This window comes from Schistosoma haematobium, chromosome ZW, assembly GCF_000699445.3.
Source record: "Schistosoma haematobium chromosome ZW, whole genome shotgun sequence".
Taxonomy (NCBI): Eukaryota; Metazoa; Platyhelminthes; class Trematoda; order Strigeidida; family Schistosomatidae; genus Schistosoma; species Schistosoma haematobium.
The window spans coordinates 67,240,160-67,261,934 of record NC_067195.1 but is presented as its reverse complement, the minus strand read 5'-3'; the positions used below and the strand labels follow the sequence as shown (position 1 = coordinate 67,261,934).

The window sequence follows — 21,775 nt, the reverse complement described above, 5'->3', positions numbered from 1 at the left end:
GAATGTATTACGAACATTTGTAGGGATAAATAAATTGTACGTTGGTTATTTTCCGTCGCTATCGCCAAGTTGTTAAAAGACCTGTGTCTTGTTTGGTGATTTGACACTACTTTTCTGAGTGAGGGACTTACTAAGTTTGTACCAGTGTAAGCACTGGTTAATACCTCTTCCTCTAAAATGCTGATATTTTTCAGACCCTTCTGATACTAGTAGCTTTGTACTTGTATTAAAAAGATCAAATCCAAAATTGCTGTCATACGTTTATAGTGGTTAGTGTATATAATGATCAGCCGACTTTTATATGTATTTGGAAGTATTTGTTTCCAAGTTTAAAGATAATATCTTTTCGTGTATAGCAGAAAGGAGGGTTTGTTAATCTTTTCCACGCAAACCAGAAAACCTAACAAAAAATGATTTTACTAAATTGATCTACAGGACTCGATCTACAAGAAAGTACTAGACAATTGTGACATTAGTTACTACTCAGTGATTAATCAGTTGTAAATATATCAGTTTTATGACATGTGAACCGAGACCAAAATAGCGTAACAGTAACGTCTCAGAGTGTTAGTCTGCATGATGTGACCTTGAATCCGTTTTTTAGCACCAATTCCTTCAAGGCAGCAGGTATGCCATACTGCAGAATGTCAAATGACATAATGCCTAGATCTAGGGTTTCCTGTCGAATAAATCTAACCACTTAATATCGTTTCATAAGGAATAAACCATTTATAAACAGTAGTGTTAAAAGTCTGCTATTTCGAATAAAACTTGTAAGACTCGATAATTAAAATTAATGTTAAAATACAACTACTTATTTCCCGCTATTAATTCCTTCTGTATGATAAAAAATGTGGTAACTTTTTTTACTCAGAAATGTTAGCAGATATAAACAGTTTAAATTAAGCTCTCCTTTTATATCGATAGTGTTATCTAATTGGTTGACAAATCACTAAACAAGTTTATAGAGGGAATAAAAATGCTAATAATAATGATAGAATAAACATCTGTCTTTCTATGTTTTCTTGTTTATCAAATATCTTTTTATTCGATAAACTACTTTTTTTCATTTGTTAGAGAAGTGGAAAATGAAACTAATTGTATTACAAAATGTTACGTCCCGAGAAACATAATGAATGGTAACTTTGGAATTCTTTTATGGACCAATACTAAACGTATATTTTTATCGTATAATTGTTAAATAACTAAACTATTCATATTCATATTCCTCTTATTATAAACTTTATTTTGACCTATAAACCATTATTATACGTTTTACCATTCTTGAATTATGCCTTGTCTATTAGTCACTGACTCACACATTCACAACCACATTTGGCCAAGTTTTGTACAAATGTTATTTTCTATTTTATGCTACGTTGTGGTCTGTTTGATTGGTATATAAACTCAGTATGTTTGAAATATAAGGATTCATATTGCAGAGGCTGAGACTGGTGTTCTGGACTTAACTGGCTGGGCTAGACGGAAAGCAGGACCAATAAGGACTCTATGCTGCCTGCACGTGTTTTACGCGTCATTAGTCCGATCGATAATTCGCTGCTTCTGATTGGCGGCTTTGGGCCATAGCACAAAAAACGTTACAGTAAAAATAAATTACGGAGCAAACACTATATATATATATATATATATATATATATATATATATATATGGGATAAGTACTAAGTACTGTATGATTATTGTTTTCGAAATATAGAAAGAGTCAACTATTATTTTAAGACTACAGAAAACGAAACATTTAACTATTGATAAATTTTAAATATTTTAAAAATGTAAATCTACAAGGCAGTCTGCTTGAATGTTTGGGCTACCTGTTCCTACTATCTGGATATTTCAATAAATTATCTGTTTTCTTGTTTGTTTTAACAAATCATTATGCTTATTAGTTTCACAACATATTCAGGTACGTTTGTGAAAAGCTTACGACATTTCGCTGTACAAGTTACAAAACAGTCCAGTTAGAGACATAGTGGTTGCTGGCGATATGCATCGAAAAGACTGTACATTATTCAGATATCGATTCCTGAACTGCTAATATCTAACTGGCGACCATTCAATATTTATAGCAAGGATCGATCAAGTAATAAGAAAAGGAAACCCGTTGAAATATTTTGTTCTGAGAATTCTATATTGTACCAAAAATATAATATTGAATAAAGCTAATAATAATAAGTGGAATTGTGATGATGTTAAAATGAACATGTTGAATGAAGCATCAGTTACAGGGCTGTAACACAATATAATGACCCTCAACTATCCAACATAATTTTACCAAACTACACATGTTGTTTAATAGAATTATTATGATGAAATTTACGATTATACTTTAGATTGATAAGGATCATTTGGGGTTACATGAGAATTCAATTTATTTATAATTCTTAAGGTTAATGTTTCAACTAATTTCACAATAAAATATAATAAGTAGTAAAAAATACAAAGTCGATTAAATACATAAAGATGTAATATTTGATGATGAGAGTTGATCTTAATGACAATAAATAATGGTACTGCTTGTCTGGTTCAACGAACATATGTGATATTGAATCAGATTCATAAAACATTAGATGATAATGTGAAGTATGTTGAATAATTGAATCACTACTTCAAACATTCTTAACCTTCATTATTCTAAACAAAGTCTAAACTAAAAACAAATCGTTTATCTACTCATATTTTTAAAGGCTCTTTTCAGCTTACATAAATGTTTGTTACAGATGAAAAATTGTTTATCAGTGTGTATGATCAGAGAATAGTAGAGTGTTTTACTTGGAAGTTAATTAAATATATACTTGTCATTTGTGCTGATTATTGATTGACATAATAAAAGTATATCAGTTTGATTTTTTTTCTGCTAATTTTAAAGAAGTACTATTATTCAGGTTCCTTTTCCCTGTATTCGACATACAAGATTTCAGGTTTCTCTAAAATAAGTTGGAGATGATAAAATTAATAGAGTAACCATTCATGATTTTAAAGTGTTTGATAAGTAAAACAATGTCTATGATCTGCAATGGTAACAAAAAAACTTGATCATTTGTTAATACTTATTTACATTTTTCCACAGTTTTGGCTTTACGTCAAAAGGTTTGAAAACATAAATTGTCATGAGTTAGTGAGTCTTCTACATTTATAGGAGGCGAAATCTTTTAAACAAAGCCAGAACAAATATAGATACAGAATAATATGAATTCATTATATTTGCCTGGTTTCTCATCAGCTGCTTACAACGAGATATGTATTAGAATTTTAAATTGAGATAATAAATAGTATGGAACAGTTGACATAAGTGAATGTAAAGGTTATCGATGATAACTATATATATGTGCAAGAACAGATCAGAGGTTATTTAGTATTAGAATCATATAACATCGAAAAACTGGCACATATTACTGAAAAAATGTAAATCATACACTAGGCAATTAAGAGTACGAAAGGGTTTGATGAAGATTCATTATATATTAAAATAAATGGATATCTATAAACACTAGTTTTTACATGATTCATACAGATTAACAGTTAGATTTATTTACATTAAACTAAGTAATACTTGATATTATTCAATCGAAACTTATTTCATGAATACATACTAACAATATTATAAAAAAACAACCGTATATAATCAGCAGATATAACTAATTTACTCAATTATGAAACTATCCCGTCTTAAACTTTGATTGTATATAATATAAAATTGAAAAAAAATCACTTTGTTATTTCACTGAGACTCCAGTCAATTAAGTACTTGTTCATCAGGTCAGTGATATTGTTATTTCAACTATTATTGTTGTCCTCAAATGTCCTGCTACGGTCGAGGGTAGGAAGCATCCACTCTTCTTGCCAAAATACTCTCAAAATACCACGTGTCTTACTCACTGACTTCTTGAGGAGGGGGTGTTGTTTACAAACTTGAGAGGACGAAAAGCGAATGTCCGACGCTCTAACCTGGTTGGTGGACACGGAGCGTTCACCTAGGTGAGTTGGAAAACCCTGATTCCAAACCAATCGTGCACATGGACCCCAGGATCGTGAGGGAATAAATGGCATATGAACCAATTATTGGTCACCGAGTACCATAGGACTGCATCTCCTCACGTTGTTCCATCGCCATGTGGATGAGACCTTTAGGTCAAAAGCTCCGGGTGTGGTCCTCTAAGAAAACCACCTGCTTCAGTCTGAGCACACGGGCAGTATCACAACCCACACACAAATCAAGTGACTTGTGTGGCGCATATGTATTCGGTGCTCCTTTGTACCAACATTTATGTGTTCAAATAAAAAAATAATAAATATCATTGTTAACAGCCTAATTAAATGATTAATTATCTGTAGGAAAAGTGAATAAATTTTTCAGTTATTATAATATTAAGATTTTCTAAAATTTACTACAACCAAATGAATTGAGTAGACTTTTACTGTCTTCTGAATTAGTTATAAATAGATTCCTTTAAACCTATAAGCGTTCTATCAATAATTATCGCTATAACCTTATATTTAGTAGGAAGTTCAAGTTGAAAGTGTTATATCCCAGTGACAATTGAATTACGGGTATCTTCGGAGACCTATTGATGGACTAATATTATCTGTATATTCTTATTGTATAACTATTTAGTAGCTAGTTTATATATCTATATTCCGCTTATTATAAGCTTCGTTTTGACCTATAGATTATTATTGTACGGTTTACTGTTCCTAAGTTATACTCAGTTTATTAATTACTGTCTCCCACGTTCACAGCCACTTTTGGCTATCTTTTGTACTAGTGTGATTTTCTATTTTATGGTGCGTTGCTGTCTGTTTGTTTGGTATATAAACCCAGTATGTCTGAAATAAATGATTCGCATAGTTGAGACTGTTGTTGGCATCCTGGACTCAGCTGGACGGGCTAAGTGAACAACCGACCAATAGGACGCTAGGTTGATCAGACCGGTTAGCATCTTTTTCCAGCATTTAAGCTTGAACTCTATTCATTTATTTATTTTGACAATCTTCTTAAACTGTGATTTAGACATCGTAACCAAAATACAATAATATGACTATTAACCTTCATTATATTCAGTTTATTCTAAATTATCTCTGATTAAAGTATAAATTTTAAAAAAGATTAATGGAATCTGAGTATAATGAATGAAACAGTAATTTCACTTTTCCTAGAATTCACGTAGAAGATATATATTTTCTATGCATAACATTTACGATTCTTCTAATGCTAAAAAAATAGTCGTGCATTTCAGTCTAATGCATGATTACCCCTTATTTCTATGAAATATTTTGCATTACATTTATAACATATTCTATACAATGAATATTTTCCCAACTAAAGGATAAGTTACCTGGTTATGCCACTTCTATTTGTATCTACGAATTCAGCTGCTCCTGTGGAGAAAGCTATGTCGGGCGCACTACCAGGCAACTGAACCAAAGAGTTAGTGAACACCTCCCTTAGTGGTTAGGAAAAGATAATATCAAGACAATACACAGCTCGGTTCTATCACACTTGATCGATAGCGGTCTTGTAGTGGACAGAAACAAGTCATTTAAAGTTATTTATCGTATTCTTACTAGTTTTCCTTATGGTATTCAATCTCGTCTCCTACACATAGCAGAAGCTATAGGAACCCGAGTCAACAATCCAAGTCTTTGTGTTCATAAGAAATTTGTAACACCCTTACCTCTCACTTGGCCTTAATAAATGAATTTATTTATTATTATTTTCCATACTCTTTGTTCGTTTATTTTTCTTCCCACCTTCCCACCACTTTTCTCTTTCAAATATACGTTTCACGGTCTAATTATCTGAACAGTTCTTATTACTTAATCTTATAGTTTTTATAAATGTTATCACACTGACTATTTTCTTCTAATCATTGACCTATTTCTGATTATGTAACACTGATTTAAGCCTTCAATATTCTTATCAGAAACTAGTACACCTTTCATCACACTATCAATTTGTACTTTTCACTTATCATGTAATCTTTTTGATTGTTATCATTGACTCATAAACTACCTTGATTGGTTTAACAATTTCGTATATGTATTTAAATATTACTGTATATTAGAGTCAAGCCTGATGAGGATCTAATCGAAAACAATATTGTTCGCTTATATATGTTGTTCTAAATGAATATTTCATCAAAATATTATTGATAAAGAAACGAATACAGATGAGATATTATTAAGGTCTCTATTTAATTGAGTAATCGATGCTGATCAAAGCGTTCAGTTTCTGGAACTCCAGTCATATACATATATGTACGTAAATCTTTGGTTACTAGACATAGTGTTTTGTAAAAAGAGTTCTTTTAAATTAGTGCTAATCTTTAAGATATTTTATTGCAGCTACTCAAACAACATTATTCATTAAGACAAATATCCAATTATATTACATTGAAGTTATCCATGATCTCATTACATAATGATATGATAATTAAACCTTAGAAACTAGTGGAAACAATGTCAAGACCAAACATAAATAAATGAACCAAATAATATTGACCAATTGATTTAATTTAGATGAATGCATTCTATAATCACTCAGTGGATGTACTCTAAATGTGAATTATGTTGTGAAATATATTTAGAAAAATCCGTATCTTACCATTACCAGATAGAATTTGGTTGTGACTACCAAGAAGAGGAAAATCTTTTACAATAATTAAAAGTCAAAAGATTTGTGGAGTGATATATAAATAATATTTGATATATGGGGGTTGTGGAGATTATTACGTTTTTGATGTGTTTATCGTAATTACACAATGCTACATAGATATTCTATGCGTTTCTCTAACTATCTGGTTGGATTTCATAGAGAAGTATATGTATTTTAGTCTATTGCAGATATCATATCGAGGTTAATTATTCAAATTCTTCGTCATGCAAATATGGATTCCCTTAATGTAATATAATTAAATTTTGTTTTAAAAACTTAAGATTATTTAGCATGAAACAGGATTAAACATTTGGTGAAGCTGTTGTTGTTAATGAAGTTCATCTGTGAAGTATAAAGTTATCCAACATACTATCCATTTATCTGCAATCAATGAATGACATAATGAATTTCATAAGTTTTATTATTTGTCAAACTGGTATAAGAAATAACGTGAATTGAGTTTATGTTTACTATAATGTACTCAATTATCTTAAAAGAAATGAATTATTTAGTGCAATTGTTGTGAACAGGAAAACAAGAAGCCCTGACAAACTACGAAAGCTATTTTTGGGATGTTATTCCATTTTATGCAAAGCTTGTAAAACACTGACATTTATTCTTGTCCCTAATCTATTCTGCAGAACATAAGCATTGGTTCGATGTATGATTCATTGCCATACCCTTTTTTGTTCCGAAGCTATTGTAATTTAAACATAACATTTTGCACCCTATTTTCTACTCTAATTCCCAGCTTTGGACATAATTGTATTTTTCCTAATTATCGTACGTTTGGTCGTGTTATTCATTTATTTATTCATGTACCTTTTTACACTAATCCGAACTGAGCTGAAATCAGGATATCGGGAATAGATCGAGTAGTGTTCCAGTTGTCTTGTCTTCTCTTATTCGTGTGCTTGTCAGCCAATCAGGTGATAGAATAGTTTTTTCCTCTCTACCCCAATTCGAACTCACACGTACTAGCCTCAAGGTTAGGTCGGTCAGCCTATCGCGCCAAAGTCTTAATCTGGATTAGATAAGTGCCCTCAGCACCATAAGTGGGTAGACAGATCAAAGGATATAGCAGGAATTAAAGTTGATTGTTGGTTAAATAATAATTTAACAACCAAAAAACTCCGACTCAAAATGTAGTTTCAGTAGACCAAAAGCTGAGTTACAATTAATACGAGATAAAATGTATTCTCGTTGATTAACAACAGAATTATTCTAACCCCAGAAGGTTAGTAGTAGTACTAAATGTATTCCTACTATCCATATAAGTAAAACAATGTTACAACTAATCACTACACTTAAATTAACTCCAAATTAGATAAATTTAGATCATATACTTGCTCTTACATTTTAGTAAATGAACTAAGACAGTAGTTGTTTCTGAATACATTGTTCGTCAATAATCTAAATAGAATGTATAAAATACACAGTTGATTGAACGATAATCATGGAATCAATATAAGTCAACTGTACAGATTAAAGCTGTTTTCCCAAGTTATTTTCCTTTAACCTAATGGTCATTGCACAAAGACTTTGAATATTGCTAGGACAGATTGAAGTGAACTTAAAGAACAATGATTTGTATGTCACTTCCGAGAGTTGTGTAAAAAAAATAATTGTTTATGAATTAATGATTTGAATAGACTTTGGAAATTCAATTATCTTATCATTGATACACTTAGGCCCAGGACAGAGTGGGTTGGAGAATGCTGGTCGGTGGCCTATGCTCCATTAGGAGTAACAGGCATAAGTAAGTAAGTACACTCAGTTTATGGTATGTAAAAATAAGTCATCGAAAAAATTATACTCATAAGGTATTGATGCATTGACTACTATTTGTTATTATAATGGTAAATACTTTTATAATTGATATCAATGTGCCCAATTTATTACCAGAATAATTTTAAAAATACATAATGTCTGAAACTCATTCTAAACAGCTGTTCAGTTCTTCTTTTGTTTTTCTTAGTTATTTAACCAAATTGAATTTTATAATGTAAACTACCGTTAAAAAAATATTGTTTAGTTCCATTATTTCCATTAGTTAATACAGTTTTACTACTTAAATATGTGTACTTTAAGATTGTACCAATCAATGTTCAATGTGTGTCTATACCACAGATTGGTATCTTATTTTATAGGTTTAACAAATATTGTTCAATATATGTAAAGTGAACTTGTCAAGATATCTGAACACAAATTGTTTCTGTTATTACTATGTGTTTAACATGCATTTTAATGATTTTTCAGAGGGAAGAGAAGTGAAAAATTCCCCTAAACGATAAGTGGACTAAAAGGAGGTCATTTTTAAATATTTCTACATTGTATTTTACAATCTTATGTCCCACTTGTTTGGTAAAACTAGTGCCAATTTGTAATCGATAAAAAATAATTATTGATTTAATTGTAATGAACCGAAAAAAATAGTTTTTTCCACATCAATTATTCTTTTTCTGTGTAACCTGTTTATTGTATAAATGTGTATAATGTTTGTTGTTGTATTTCATTGAAATCATGAACCGATCAATGTTGTTGTGATGAAATACGGATAAAAGAAGCTTGTTTATTGGTTCAATACCGTTCAATCGTGTAATGGTTTATATAGTGTGACTTATTCATTTTTACTCAGCGCCCGATTTCTGTTTAACTATTTGTTCTAATATTGATGAATAATAGTATAGATTCTAAGTACAGTTTTATTTTTTGTTGACAGATAGAAGATTGATAAACAAATCCCCAACTATAGGGTCTTTTAAGTAAGAAATTTGTTGGGTGAATGATTGAAGTAATGAAGATAAATTAAGAAGTTTTCACCAAAGAATTCTTTCTTATATATTTCTGTGAAGTTAATAATAGTCATCACTAATTTTATAGTAAACAGAAATTTGTTTAAACTGGTTTCACTGTCAGATGAGTGCATTTCTAGTTCAGACTATAAGGTGAAATAAGTGTTTATGTTGCACTGGTTTGTTTTACTTTAATATTACAAACTAGGGTTATTGAAATTCTATTAACAATACCAAAAGAAATACATCTTTTCCTGTTTTCCGATGGAATATTGACTAATATCTTGACAAGTTTCTAAAAATTGTATTGCAAATTAAATGAACTGTTAAAAATTACTGAGCCGGCATTCAACGATGTTAATGTTTAACTTTAACTAATCCACGAAATTGAGCGACACATCTACCATTGTCTTCAGTGAGTTACTATATCATAACAGAGCCGGTTGAACTCCAGTGGTCACTGCTTCTCACTAGAACTCCGGGAAATACCTCTTGGGGATCGTCACTAGTGAGCATCTGATAATTATTATCAGAATATGTTTTGTGGAGATTTTCGTCATTTAATAGTTGAATTCACGAGTCAGTGGTCTAGTGGTTCAACGTTCGCTTGCGAGACTGACAGATCCTGGGTTCGAATCTCGCGAGGCGGGATTGTGGATGCGCATGGCTGAGGAGTCCCATACTAGAACGAAACGGACGTTCAGTGCTTTCAGGTTTTCCATGGTGCTCTAACTTCAGTCGGCTCATGAATTCAACTATGAAATTACTAAGATCTTCACAAAACCCCTACTGTTAAAAATTAGTTGATTAAATTTTATCTAGTGTTTGTTAAATGAGATTTATATTCGTAGAGAATTAGTACTTTTGGTTGTAACAGAAGCTTGAGCAGCTGCCAAAATAACGTGCCATTATTTTCTTGAAATAGTTTTACTGTCTACTTTGAAAAATTCCTAGACTCTAGAGGAAAACACGAATATATAAAAGGTTTGTAAGGCTTTATTTAGTCAATAAGTACAAAATAATGAAATTTATGGTACCAAGATAATTTTCATATAGCTAGATAGCCAGGCAAAAATATTTTTAGACTTTAGTAGTCGGTTTAAATTCTGAGTATTTTTCTCATATATTAATATGGATATAATTTGTTCATGAATATTTATGTCATTTAATGAATTGTATTAGAAAGTCTAAGTCACAAAACTACAGAGTTACTTGGTAAAATAGAAAAACCATACTACAATACTTCACTTGCAAAATGTTCACTAATTATTTCAGACTTCATTGTCCCTGTATTTCCATATTAATTACTTTCTGTTCCCGTTCTTTCTTCACCGATCTTCTCAACCTACTTCTGCCAGACATTTTATCCCTGATTGGTGCTATATACTACTTATGTCGACATAAGTAGTACACACCACAAAATAATTTAGTACAAATCAGTACGGATTACATTAACTGATTATTTCAAATTTCTGTGAATGAAATAGGTAATCATCTATCAATCTGTTTGTTATTGGAATTGATTATTTGAAGTTACTGATGGAATATCCTTTTATTTAATTGTGAAAAACCCTATAAAATATTTATTTGTTTTAGGTGATTAGTTAAATGGCCTAACTTCTTGTCAAATCTACCGTGAACTTAAAGTAAACTTACCAGTTTTTTAAGCTGACACAAAACTGGCAACATATGGTTACATCATTAGGGTGTTCTGCTTATTTATTTATTTGATATGCATTATTTTTATATTTCGTTAACATATTTGTATCTAATGTATTGTGCATAGTCATAGATTCGTAGATACACTTCGTGAAAATAAGTGAATGTTTGATTACACTACAATTAAATCATTGTATATTGATATTTTCCTGTAAGTTTAAGCATTTTAGGGTTAAGGTAATATGCTTACGTAATAGCAATGGGCTAATGAAAAATGTTGTTAATGACCACTTTACTGTAAAATTTATCTCTTATTAATTGTATTAGTAGTTAGCCACTTATATTCTCATTATAGCATAAAATGTGTAGATAAAAAAATTCCACTTTGCATGATTGATTTAAGGACTCAAACCTATCTCCATCTATTTTGATCTAAGGCACCTGGTAGTATTTCTGGCCTTCAATCAGTAAACTGGATTGGATGACGTGTATCTCATGGAGAGTCTCGCTGTTGAGTGTCAGACAGCACAAAGCCTATGTTAAGGGTTTCTTCGGAAGTCAAGAGGCTGATGCCACTTCTAACAACCAGAGCAACCATTATTATAGGTACATGGGACGTCTGGACAATGTGGGAGATCAAGAGGACCAGTCAAATAGCAATGAAAATGAGGCGATACATCTTGAAAGTGCTCGGAACCAGAGAAACTCATCGGACCCGAGCTGGACAGCAAAGACTAGATACGGAAGAGATGCTGCTGTACTTCAACCACGAAGATGGAAATGCTCCACACACCCGAAGAGTTGCTCTGATGCTCTCCGAAGAAGCACGTAGTGCACTTATAGGATGGGAATCTCACGGATCCAGGATCATCAAAGCATCCTTCAAAAACAAAGAACATGGGAGTCATGATGAATGTTATCCAGTGTTATGCACCAACTAATGATAGCAATGACGACAATAAAGATCAATCCTATAAGGGGTTGCAATCAATCATAACGAAGTGCCTGCGAAAAGACCTGGTAATCCTGATGGGAAACCTGAATGCCGAAATCGGAATGGACAAACCGGATATGAAGATATCATAGGTCGACATGGACTGGGAGAAAGAAATGAAAGTGAGAAGGGATTTGCGAATCTATGTAAATTCAAAAAATATGGTTATAGGCGATACACTATTCCCACACAAACTCATACATAAAGCTACATGGGTCTCACAGGATCACACCACGGCGAACCAAATAGATCATATGTGTATCACTAGAAAATTCAGAAGGACAATGGAAGAAGTACGAACCTGAAGAGAAGCTGACGCGGCTTCAGATCGCCACCTGATTGTGGCCAAGATGAAAGTGGAATTAAAGAGACACCGGACAGCTGGAGAAACAGCATCCTAAAAATTCAATACAGCCTTCCGTCGAGATACCAAACGAATTCAAGACAGCTCCCAACAACAGGTTCCAAGTCTTACAGGATCTACTGAAAGAAGAAGAAACTACTATGGAAGACAACTAGAGAGGGATCAAAGAAGCATAATCTTGAAAGTGTCAGGAGGCTGTCTGTTCTCCCCTTTCTCTTTCTTCCGGTGCTTGACTGTACTATGATGACCTCGACATCTGAGGGAAAACACGGCATACAATGGACAGCTTGGAATAAGCTAGACGGTTTGGACTTCACAGATGACCTAGCTCTTTTATCTTATGCACACCAACAAATGAAGATGAAGTCAACTAGTGTAGCAGTAGCCTCTGCATCAGTAGGCCTCAACATACACAAGAGAAAATGCAAGATCCTCAAATACAACACGGAGAACACCAATCCAATCACAATTGATGGATAAGCTCTGGAAGATGTAGAATCTTTCACGTATCTGAACAGCATCATCGAATAACAAGGAGGATCGGATACAGATGTAAATGCGAGGACTGGCAAAGCAAGGGTTGCATTCCTACAATTGAACAACATAGGGAACTCAAAACAATCAATATCAAAGCCGGAATCTTCTATATGAACGTCAGGACAGTCCTACTGTATGGACGTGAAACTTGAAGAACCACTACAACTATCATCATAAATGTACAAGTATTTGTAAACAGTTGTCTTCGCAAGATACTCACTATCCGTTCATCGGTTACCATCACCAAGAGCAACAACAAACTAGCCTCCGGGTGAGGAAGAAATTAGGAAAAGACGATGGAATTGAATAGGACATAAATTATGGAAATCACTAAACTGCATTGTGAGGCAGGCGCTAACTTGGAATCCTGAATAGAAACGAGAAAGAGGAAGGCCAAAGCACACACTGCGTCGGGAGCTGTATGCAGATATGCAAAGGACGAATAGTAACTGGAACGAACTGGAAAGGACTGCCTAGGACAGAGTTAGATGGAGAATTCTGGTGGGTGACCTATGCTCCCTCACGAGGGTTAACAGACGTAAGTAAGTAAGTAATTGTCTTTTTACCCTTATCAATATTGTTGCCACTATTATCAATAGTAATACTACACTTATACATTGAACAAAATATTCCCTAATATTGTCGTGCTTGTCTTATTGAAACTAACCATGATCTATTAAAACCAAAAGACTAACTATCAGCATCTCTTCTTGTAACATTTACTACCTTTAAAGTGTAACATGAAAAAAGGGCTAATTTAATACATAATTTTCATTGTTGAATTATTAACTATTTTTGATAGTACAACGATGAAATAACAAATTTAGCTTTAAAACTGATGAATATTTAGATAATATTGAGATCACTTGTTATATATGAATATAACCCAGTTTGATAATTAGTAAGATTTATGAAATTCTAAAGTAGTTATTAAATTCTCTACTCAATTCCATTGATAAAACTTTATGAAATTGCCTACTGAAGTTTTTGCTATTGTGTTTTTGTTCTACTAATGATTATTCTGATACCGTTAATAATAAGTGACATTTTATAATTTACTTTTGTGAGGCAGTTAATCTATCTATGAAAAAACAGGTATGTTTTAATGTAAAAAAATTGGTAGGATGTTTAAACATTTCATTTTTGAGCAAAGATGGGTAGTGACTAGCGGTGGAATCAAGGACGCGCGTTTCGTCCTATTTGGGACCCGTCATCCGGATGTACCTGCATCCCAGAGTTGATGTTCACTCCGGGACTCGAACCCAGTACCATTCGCTTCAAACGCCATCACGTTATCTACTTATCTACTGAGTCCTGATAGCCACTTGCTTGTGCAATGGGGTGAGATGCAGGTACATCCAGCTGACGAGTCCCAAACAGGACGAAACGCGCGTCCTGGATTTCACTGCTAGCTACTATCCATCTTTGCTCATAATGCTTGTGACCTAAGGTTATATCGAGACAATTCTCACAGGATGCACACATACCAACATGAGACTGATCAATTGCAGTCCTAAATGACAATGGAAAGATACAAATAAAACAACACTGAGTGAATTTCATTTTTGATTTATTGATATGATTGACTATTTATGGAAAAACTGAGTACAGAGATTCTCGGTAAAATTCTTTTGATTATCGCAATGAATACACATTTTATTTATATCATGAACTCATGTTTGAGATTTATTGTTATTACACAACATTAATAAAAGTAGTAGAATTAACATATACTCCTCTAGGTGATCTGTTCTACAGTTTGTATCGTTAGCTTACATTAATTTACATCCAATTTTTTGTTTCTCTCTAAGTGACAGTGTTAGTGAGAGTATGAGTCGGATAAATTTTAATGTTAAACTACAAGTACTTCCCAGAAATATCACTACTAGATATCCTATAAATTACCTTATTAAATAAAATTTGGATCATTGTAGAAGATATAAATTTGCATAAAATATTTACAGATTTCCCTGCGCTGGTTGTGACACTCGTATTGGATCTAAATGTTGTCGAAAAAGTTATTTATCTAGGGCTACTACCATGGTAGTACTACCCTTTCAGTGTTACCTCTTGTCTATCCCGATTGCTTTCGCTGCACAGAGGTGTTAATGAGTATCAAACGTCAGTTCAAAACAAAAAAGCTTACTTACAGTCAGATGAAAAAAGGATGGAGTTATTTGTAAGTTTGGTAATTTCTTCTTATCTTTACCATATATATTAGGGAGCATTTTAGAACAAGGCTCTCTGGGTATAATCTATGTAATTAGCGATATATAAGCAAATTAAACTAACATATACACATTAGTTAGTTTATCATTGATTACTTATCGTTGATGGAAGTACGAATTGACGTTGTTGAAAGTGTATCTTGCAGCATGGCAGTAAATGATGTTTCTTCACATAGTGTGCTGAAATATCGACCGCTTTTAAATATATCTCACGTTAAGGGTTTTCTTACTCGAGATGATAACCGTTTTATCTTAGGATGAAATATATTCTTTATCGTGGAGTTAACCAGTAACAAGTGCTTTCCTTTACTGTTACATTTCTTTTTCTACAGTGAAAGTAGGAATTTCATATCTAACCCTATCATTGATGAATTTAACAAAAATTCTATGCCAAGGTTATGTGAGATTATAAAAGTGAATATATTCTCATATATGTTTCTCACGTCATAACACAACACTTTATCTAAGCTTATTAAATATATTTAAGTTAGGAGCCATCAAAAAATCTCATGAATTATTAATTTAATTAGTAGGTAGGTGTTAACAAATGTATTAAAGCGTCACAATTAAGTGTATTATCTGCATAATGAGAATGATTTAAAACTTATTCAGTATATTATGGAGAAGTCCATTTCTCAAAAAATGTAGTATTATAGATCGTTAATCATTTTATCAATATTATTGGGCTCCAAAACTTTAACAAGCCCTAAATTTAAGAATTATTTTTCCTTTAATGTGATAGAATTTTATGCTAGAATACATACTAAAATATCAACCAATGACATTCAGAGCCGTCTTTGTTTAATTATCGTGTGACGGAAATTCAGCCAATCATAATAAATCATCCTTGGCAGTGGATTCTACTGCTAGCCATCATCCATCTTTGCTTATAATATTGTATAGTTTAACAGATAGATAGAACAAACCATTTTATAAGTCTATAATCTATATCAGTTCATTTAATCAACGATTATTTCTGAGAGAAATAATGATTATTTTACTAAAGTATTCTAATTAAATAAAAACAGTTCAAAACACATTGATATTTTCATATTCCATTTGAAATCGAAGAAGCCTATAAGATAATTTATCAACAGCAAATTATTTCGACAGTTCATGATTACCTTGTATTTATTTAGAATGTTGGTTGCGGATGGGTTAATAAAAATGAATTTTTAGTTTGGCATCGTATAAAATTAAATGTATCCATTAGAAAATTTAATGAATGACAACTTTACAGTTATAGAAAATCTAAAATTGAACGAACTATCTAGAATGAAAGTAGACAAAAGTAAACATTTCATTATAAGTACTAATCTACAGATATTTCACTCGACTAACGCTATCTAAGTAGTTTTTAGTTATTTTAGTCATAGTAACTGCAATCAAAATATAAGATGGTAATAATACTGATCTGCATGCAAATTAATGTATTCTATTAGAATTGGATTATTTAGATGATTTTATATTCACTGTAATTATGAAATTACTGTGATTTTGTAACACAGTCACCTCGTGGTGTATACTACTTATGTCGGCAGACATGAGCAGTATGTAACACAAATCTGAAGTGGAATGCTTGTCAAAAGAAGGTTGAGAAGAATGAGCTGAAGAAAACAAGAACGGAACCATAAAGGAATGGAAAGTTGGAAAAATCATGAGGGATGTGAAGGACAATTCATGGAAGATTTGTAAATGAAGTACTCAATGTGTGGGTTTCACATTTTACGAAAGAACTTGGTAATTTTGTATTAAATAATAACTTGGTTTCCCCACCTGAGTTCTCGTTCACTACAACCGATGTTATAACATTAAATATTGTCTAGGAGAAAGCAACAAATTCTTGTTTAATGATGTCTTGGAAAGAATTTACAATAGATGAAATGTGGCCAAGATGTAATTTTACTTTCATCTCATATCATCTCACTTTATGATTCAATAACGAGACTTTCACACTACTCATAAACAGCCATTCTTAACATTTCTCCCACAAACTCGTTATTTGCTTGTATTTACATTAAAAGCTTATAAATTTACTATCTGATTGTAAGTTTTCTTGAACATAACTTTGAGCTTGAGTCACAGTTCCATTTTCAGTATACGCTCAACATGAACTGAGTAGATTTGTTCATCAAATCTCAAGTTTCGAGAACAACACAACTATAATTTATGTGAAATACCGTCTGAGGATATCTAATATACAAAATATTTCGATAACATAAATGTTATTATAACAATCTAACAACATCATTGGAAGTTATTAAGCATTCTATAATAATGAGACGTTATGTTCTTAAAATGAGATAATTTAACATATCTATTAACGATTAGACTTAATTGAATAGTTCAGAAATACGGCTATAAGAAAATGCTTCTTATCATCAGATTTTAAAAACTGTTGTTAAACAAATTAGCTACAAAATACCAGCATTTCGAACTATTTTTCATTTCTTTGATGAGTCACTGTTGAATATTAGAATGTTATTTTCATCACAGATTTTACTTTGTATGTCTAAATTCATTCCAAGTTGTCTTCTATGGATACCTCCCGAATCACCGAATAGGAAAACACAATCATAGTGAAATTTAGCGTTTGAAATGAAATAATTAGTCAAGATTATACTCAAGTATTCAGCATTATTGCATTGATAAAAGAGGAAAATGATCATAAATCCTGAATCCAGCACACTTGATCAGTATTAAAAACGTTATAGATAACCTTAGCTAATCTAATACACAAACGTAATCGAGAAAAATTAACAGTTTACTTAGTATAAGGTGGGTAACGTTTACAGTTTGTTGTCATTTATCAAGCTTTAAATTACAAAATACACAATCGATAAGTCATCAGTTTCAAAGTATTTTCAGTGTTTGACAGTTCCGATAAGACTGAATATACTTTGAAACTACGTTTCACCTGTGCACAAATTTGTTAAATAGGTACTTCAGATTAATGAGTCTTATTTTAGAAATTAACAACAAATACAAACCTAGTTTTTAAACGTAACACATAAGTGGAGAAGATTTGTAGCTCAGATGGATGATTTTGGTGGAGTTTTGTTCTCTGAGCTGGATGGTTTGGTCGTGGAGCTTTCATTGTTCTTCTGAACGACATCATCAGCACAAACTTCAGATAGAAGTCATTGATTATCCGGATGGTAATCCACGAAGAAACATTGGTGTTAGGGTAGGAGTTTAATTGTAGGGAGTAAATGAAGGCATTTTGAAACAAGTTCAGGTAATGTTTCATGCAGTAAATTTATACATCATAATTCATCACCAAAAAGAATTTCCAAGTTGTGGTCAGCGTTCATCTTGATCAGGTTTAAATAAGAAATCTATCACTATAAAAGAACTTATCTTTTGCTTTACGTCTATTTTTTAAATTACATGTTAGTTATGTATGTAGAAAAGTATTGATTGTTCCTGTTAGAAACTGTCGCTTGGTCAGCAAGACAGATCATTATTTATGTACTTTGGTGTTGTTTATTACTTCAAGGTATCACATAGAGATGTTATGTACATATGAACCATTATTTAATTTTTCCATATTATGATTGGTATTATTAAGTGATACTGACAGTCTGGTAATATTAATTTCTTAAATTCTACCGCTGATCCTGATACGTCGTTTACTAGTACAAGGTGACAGTTTGAAAAGAACATACGGAACCGTACACTATTCCGTCAGCTTTTTTATTACTAACTTTAATATTAAGCGTTACGTACTCTGATTTTCCTCAAGTTCCTAATTACCATTCCTTTAAAATTTTATTCTCGAAATCTGTATTATGCCTAATTTAAAACAGTACATAAAACTTGTAATCTTCAAGATATCAGTAAAACCTCAGATGATTTTGAGATGGTGAAGATTTGTAGCTCAGGTGAAGTTTGTGATGATGATGTCCTTCAGAAGAAAGATGGAAGCTCCACAACCAAATCATTCAGCTCAGAGAAAAAATCTCTATCAAAATCAGTTAAACCCTCTGTTCTCAGAGATTTTCGCGCTTTATAAATACAATTGGTGATTTTATACAGATTATATTGCGTTACAAATGCTGAAGTTTTAATATTTTAAACATGTATGTTTAAATGAGTATTTAGTGATTATTTACAGTTTTTAAAGACGCATTTTCGTTGGAACTATGAGGTTTTCTTATTCGAGATTCTCATGAACGATCTCTTCTATGTGATAAATATTGAATATTCTACCTCGTATAATGTCACGAGTGTGCACTGAATAAGAGTTTCAAACTAGAACGAAACAATCTATCCTTACTCGTTAACTTGGTATATTTTCTCACTTGATATCAATTCAGCTCAGTTTTCATTTTCATTTCCCAAACTTTATGTAACTAAGTGATTATTATGATGTTTAACTGATCCACCACCATCTAATTGGTATCGACTTTTTATTCGTAAAAATATATTTTGGTGTAGTGCCTTGATGAAGAAATAGTTGTAAAGAAATATTTCTTCGCTCAACTTGTCTTTTTAATGTATCAAACGGAATATTTAGTGAATTCTTGATTTGAAAAAATATATATAATCTGACCAAAGATATCTACCAGCTGTCAATAAACTCATTAATTCCGGTCAAAATCTCCATTATAGAAACATCAAGTATTTCACTAACTTCTGCTATGTATACGGACTTTTAGACAAGTTTTTCTATTATTAATGATGTTTACCTAATGTAACAAGTGAGGGATTGTCTAGGTAGATAAAAAATGGTATATACCGTCAATATGTAACAAATGAGTGACATCTACTGATATAATTTTTTCTCAACCTTATGTCTGTTAGAGGTTGTTAACTAGAAATATTTTATCACCTATGAATTGTTTTAGTCAATAAATCACTTAATCTCTTAATAACTACTTTATTGTAGAGATAAAGATAAGTTTATTCTATAACTCATTCAAAGACAGTCAACAAATGTGAAATTATCCGTATGGGGATTTGTGGAGATTGTACTATTTTCATAATTGAACGAACGAGTTGGTCTAAGATAGACCACTATTGAAAACCTTGAACTACTGGACGGCCGCTTAGTAGTAGTATGGAACTCCACAACAGTGCGCATCCGGGATCCCTCGCTTGGGACGCCAGTCCAGAACCTTTGGTCTCGCTTGAGAATGCTTAACCTCTAGACCATTGAGTCGGTATCCAACGTCTGTCCAGTGCTTCTAGGTTTTCAGTGGTGATCTAGCTTAGATCAACTTATGAATTCAATTGTGAAAATGTGAAATTATTTATGTTAAATTATTTGTACCTATAAACATTGTCTATATAAATGGTACATTAAAAACTAACTGAACAATAAGTAAGTAAAAATCGTTACATTGTCAAGATCACGATAGGAGTAACGTAAAAATAAACAAATGAATCGACTTATTTCTAAATGATGGTGTTATTTCCAACGAGTCTTACAGAAAGTCATTCATCAACCCATTAGGTGAATTACCTTTAACTTACTAAGCTTACAAGTAGGTTTTGAAATCCTTTTATTAAATTAATGGGGTATCAGTGCATTGCTATAAATGAGACGGTTTTATTAACGGATGTAGGGTTATTTTCTGTTTAAAAAAGCAGCCTCTAAGAACATTTGGATTGTCCTTTAGAATATCATAGTAGAACTTTATTAGTTATGATTTCTTGATAATGACAGAGGAAAGTACACATGGTTACTAGGAGATGAAATTTTGTTAAAATGATACAACAGAAGTTATAAATTTGCTTGGGACAAGTATATTTTAATGTTTCAGGTTCGAAATATTTTAGAACTAACATACTTACTTCCATCTGAATTAGTTTCTACACCAAAACCATCAAATTGATTCAAATGCCAGCTTCCTTCATATTTTGCGCAACTGGTTAGAGATTCCTTGATTCCATAACGACCACAAAACCCAGTTGTAAATGATCCTCTGTAAACCCAGCGTCCTTTGATTTGAACACCTTCACCATGACGTTTCCCTTTCAGCCAAGTACCACTATAAATATTCCCACTTGGCCATATATATACACCTCTTGATTCAAAGCCCATATTCCATTCTCCTGAATATTCACCCTGATTTTCTGGCCCAGTAGCTATACCCAACCCATGTGCTCTTCCTTCACACCACTCACCAACATAACTTCCACCATCGTCAAAATCAAATCGACCACCTTCCATTTCTGATGTTGTCATTCTACTATATGCAATGATTTAAATTGTATAGTGCTTTTGATCAAAATATATGCAATTTTGTGAAATCGAAAGAAATGCAGAATACAGGAGGCATTTTTAAACGAAATAATCATCTACACATCTCTTGTTTAGTAAATTAAAAGACGATGTGTTTATTTCTTAGGTGATAAGCACCTTTTTGTTCAATCATTTGTTTGTTTTGAGAAAACGTTTACTTGTTATTCATATATATTAAGTATACATGTATCTTCATTAATATTTGATAAATTAATAAGTAAACAAAGATTTTACAAAAAGGATTAATGCAGTTTTTGCTTATCAGATCATTTATGCT

General features: G+C 32.1%; 1 protein-coding gene across 1 annotated transcript in view; it reads right to left on the bottom strand.

Annotated features, from left to right (window-relative positions):
* Positions 1 to 21,441, bottom strand: part of JPH1_1 (Junctophilin-1) — a gene marked incomplete at its 5' end in the record, with an annotated part of 41,560 nt that extends 20,119 nt beyond the window's left edge. Inside the window, one exon of the mRNA XM_012938102.3 lies at positions 21,048 to 21,441. Coding sequence (XP_012793556.1) covers positions 21,048 to 21,441 — 394 coding nt within the window. The remainder of the gene's footprint in view (positions 1 to 21,047) is intronic.
* Positions 21,442 to 21,775: the final 334 nt, after the last annotated feature.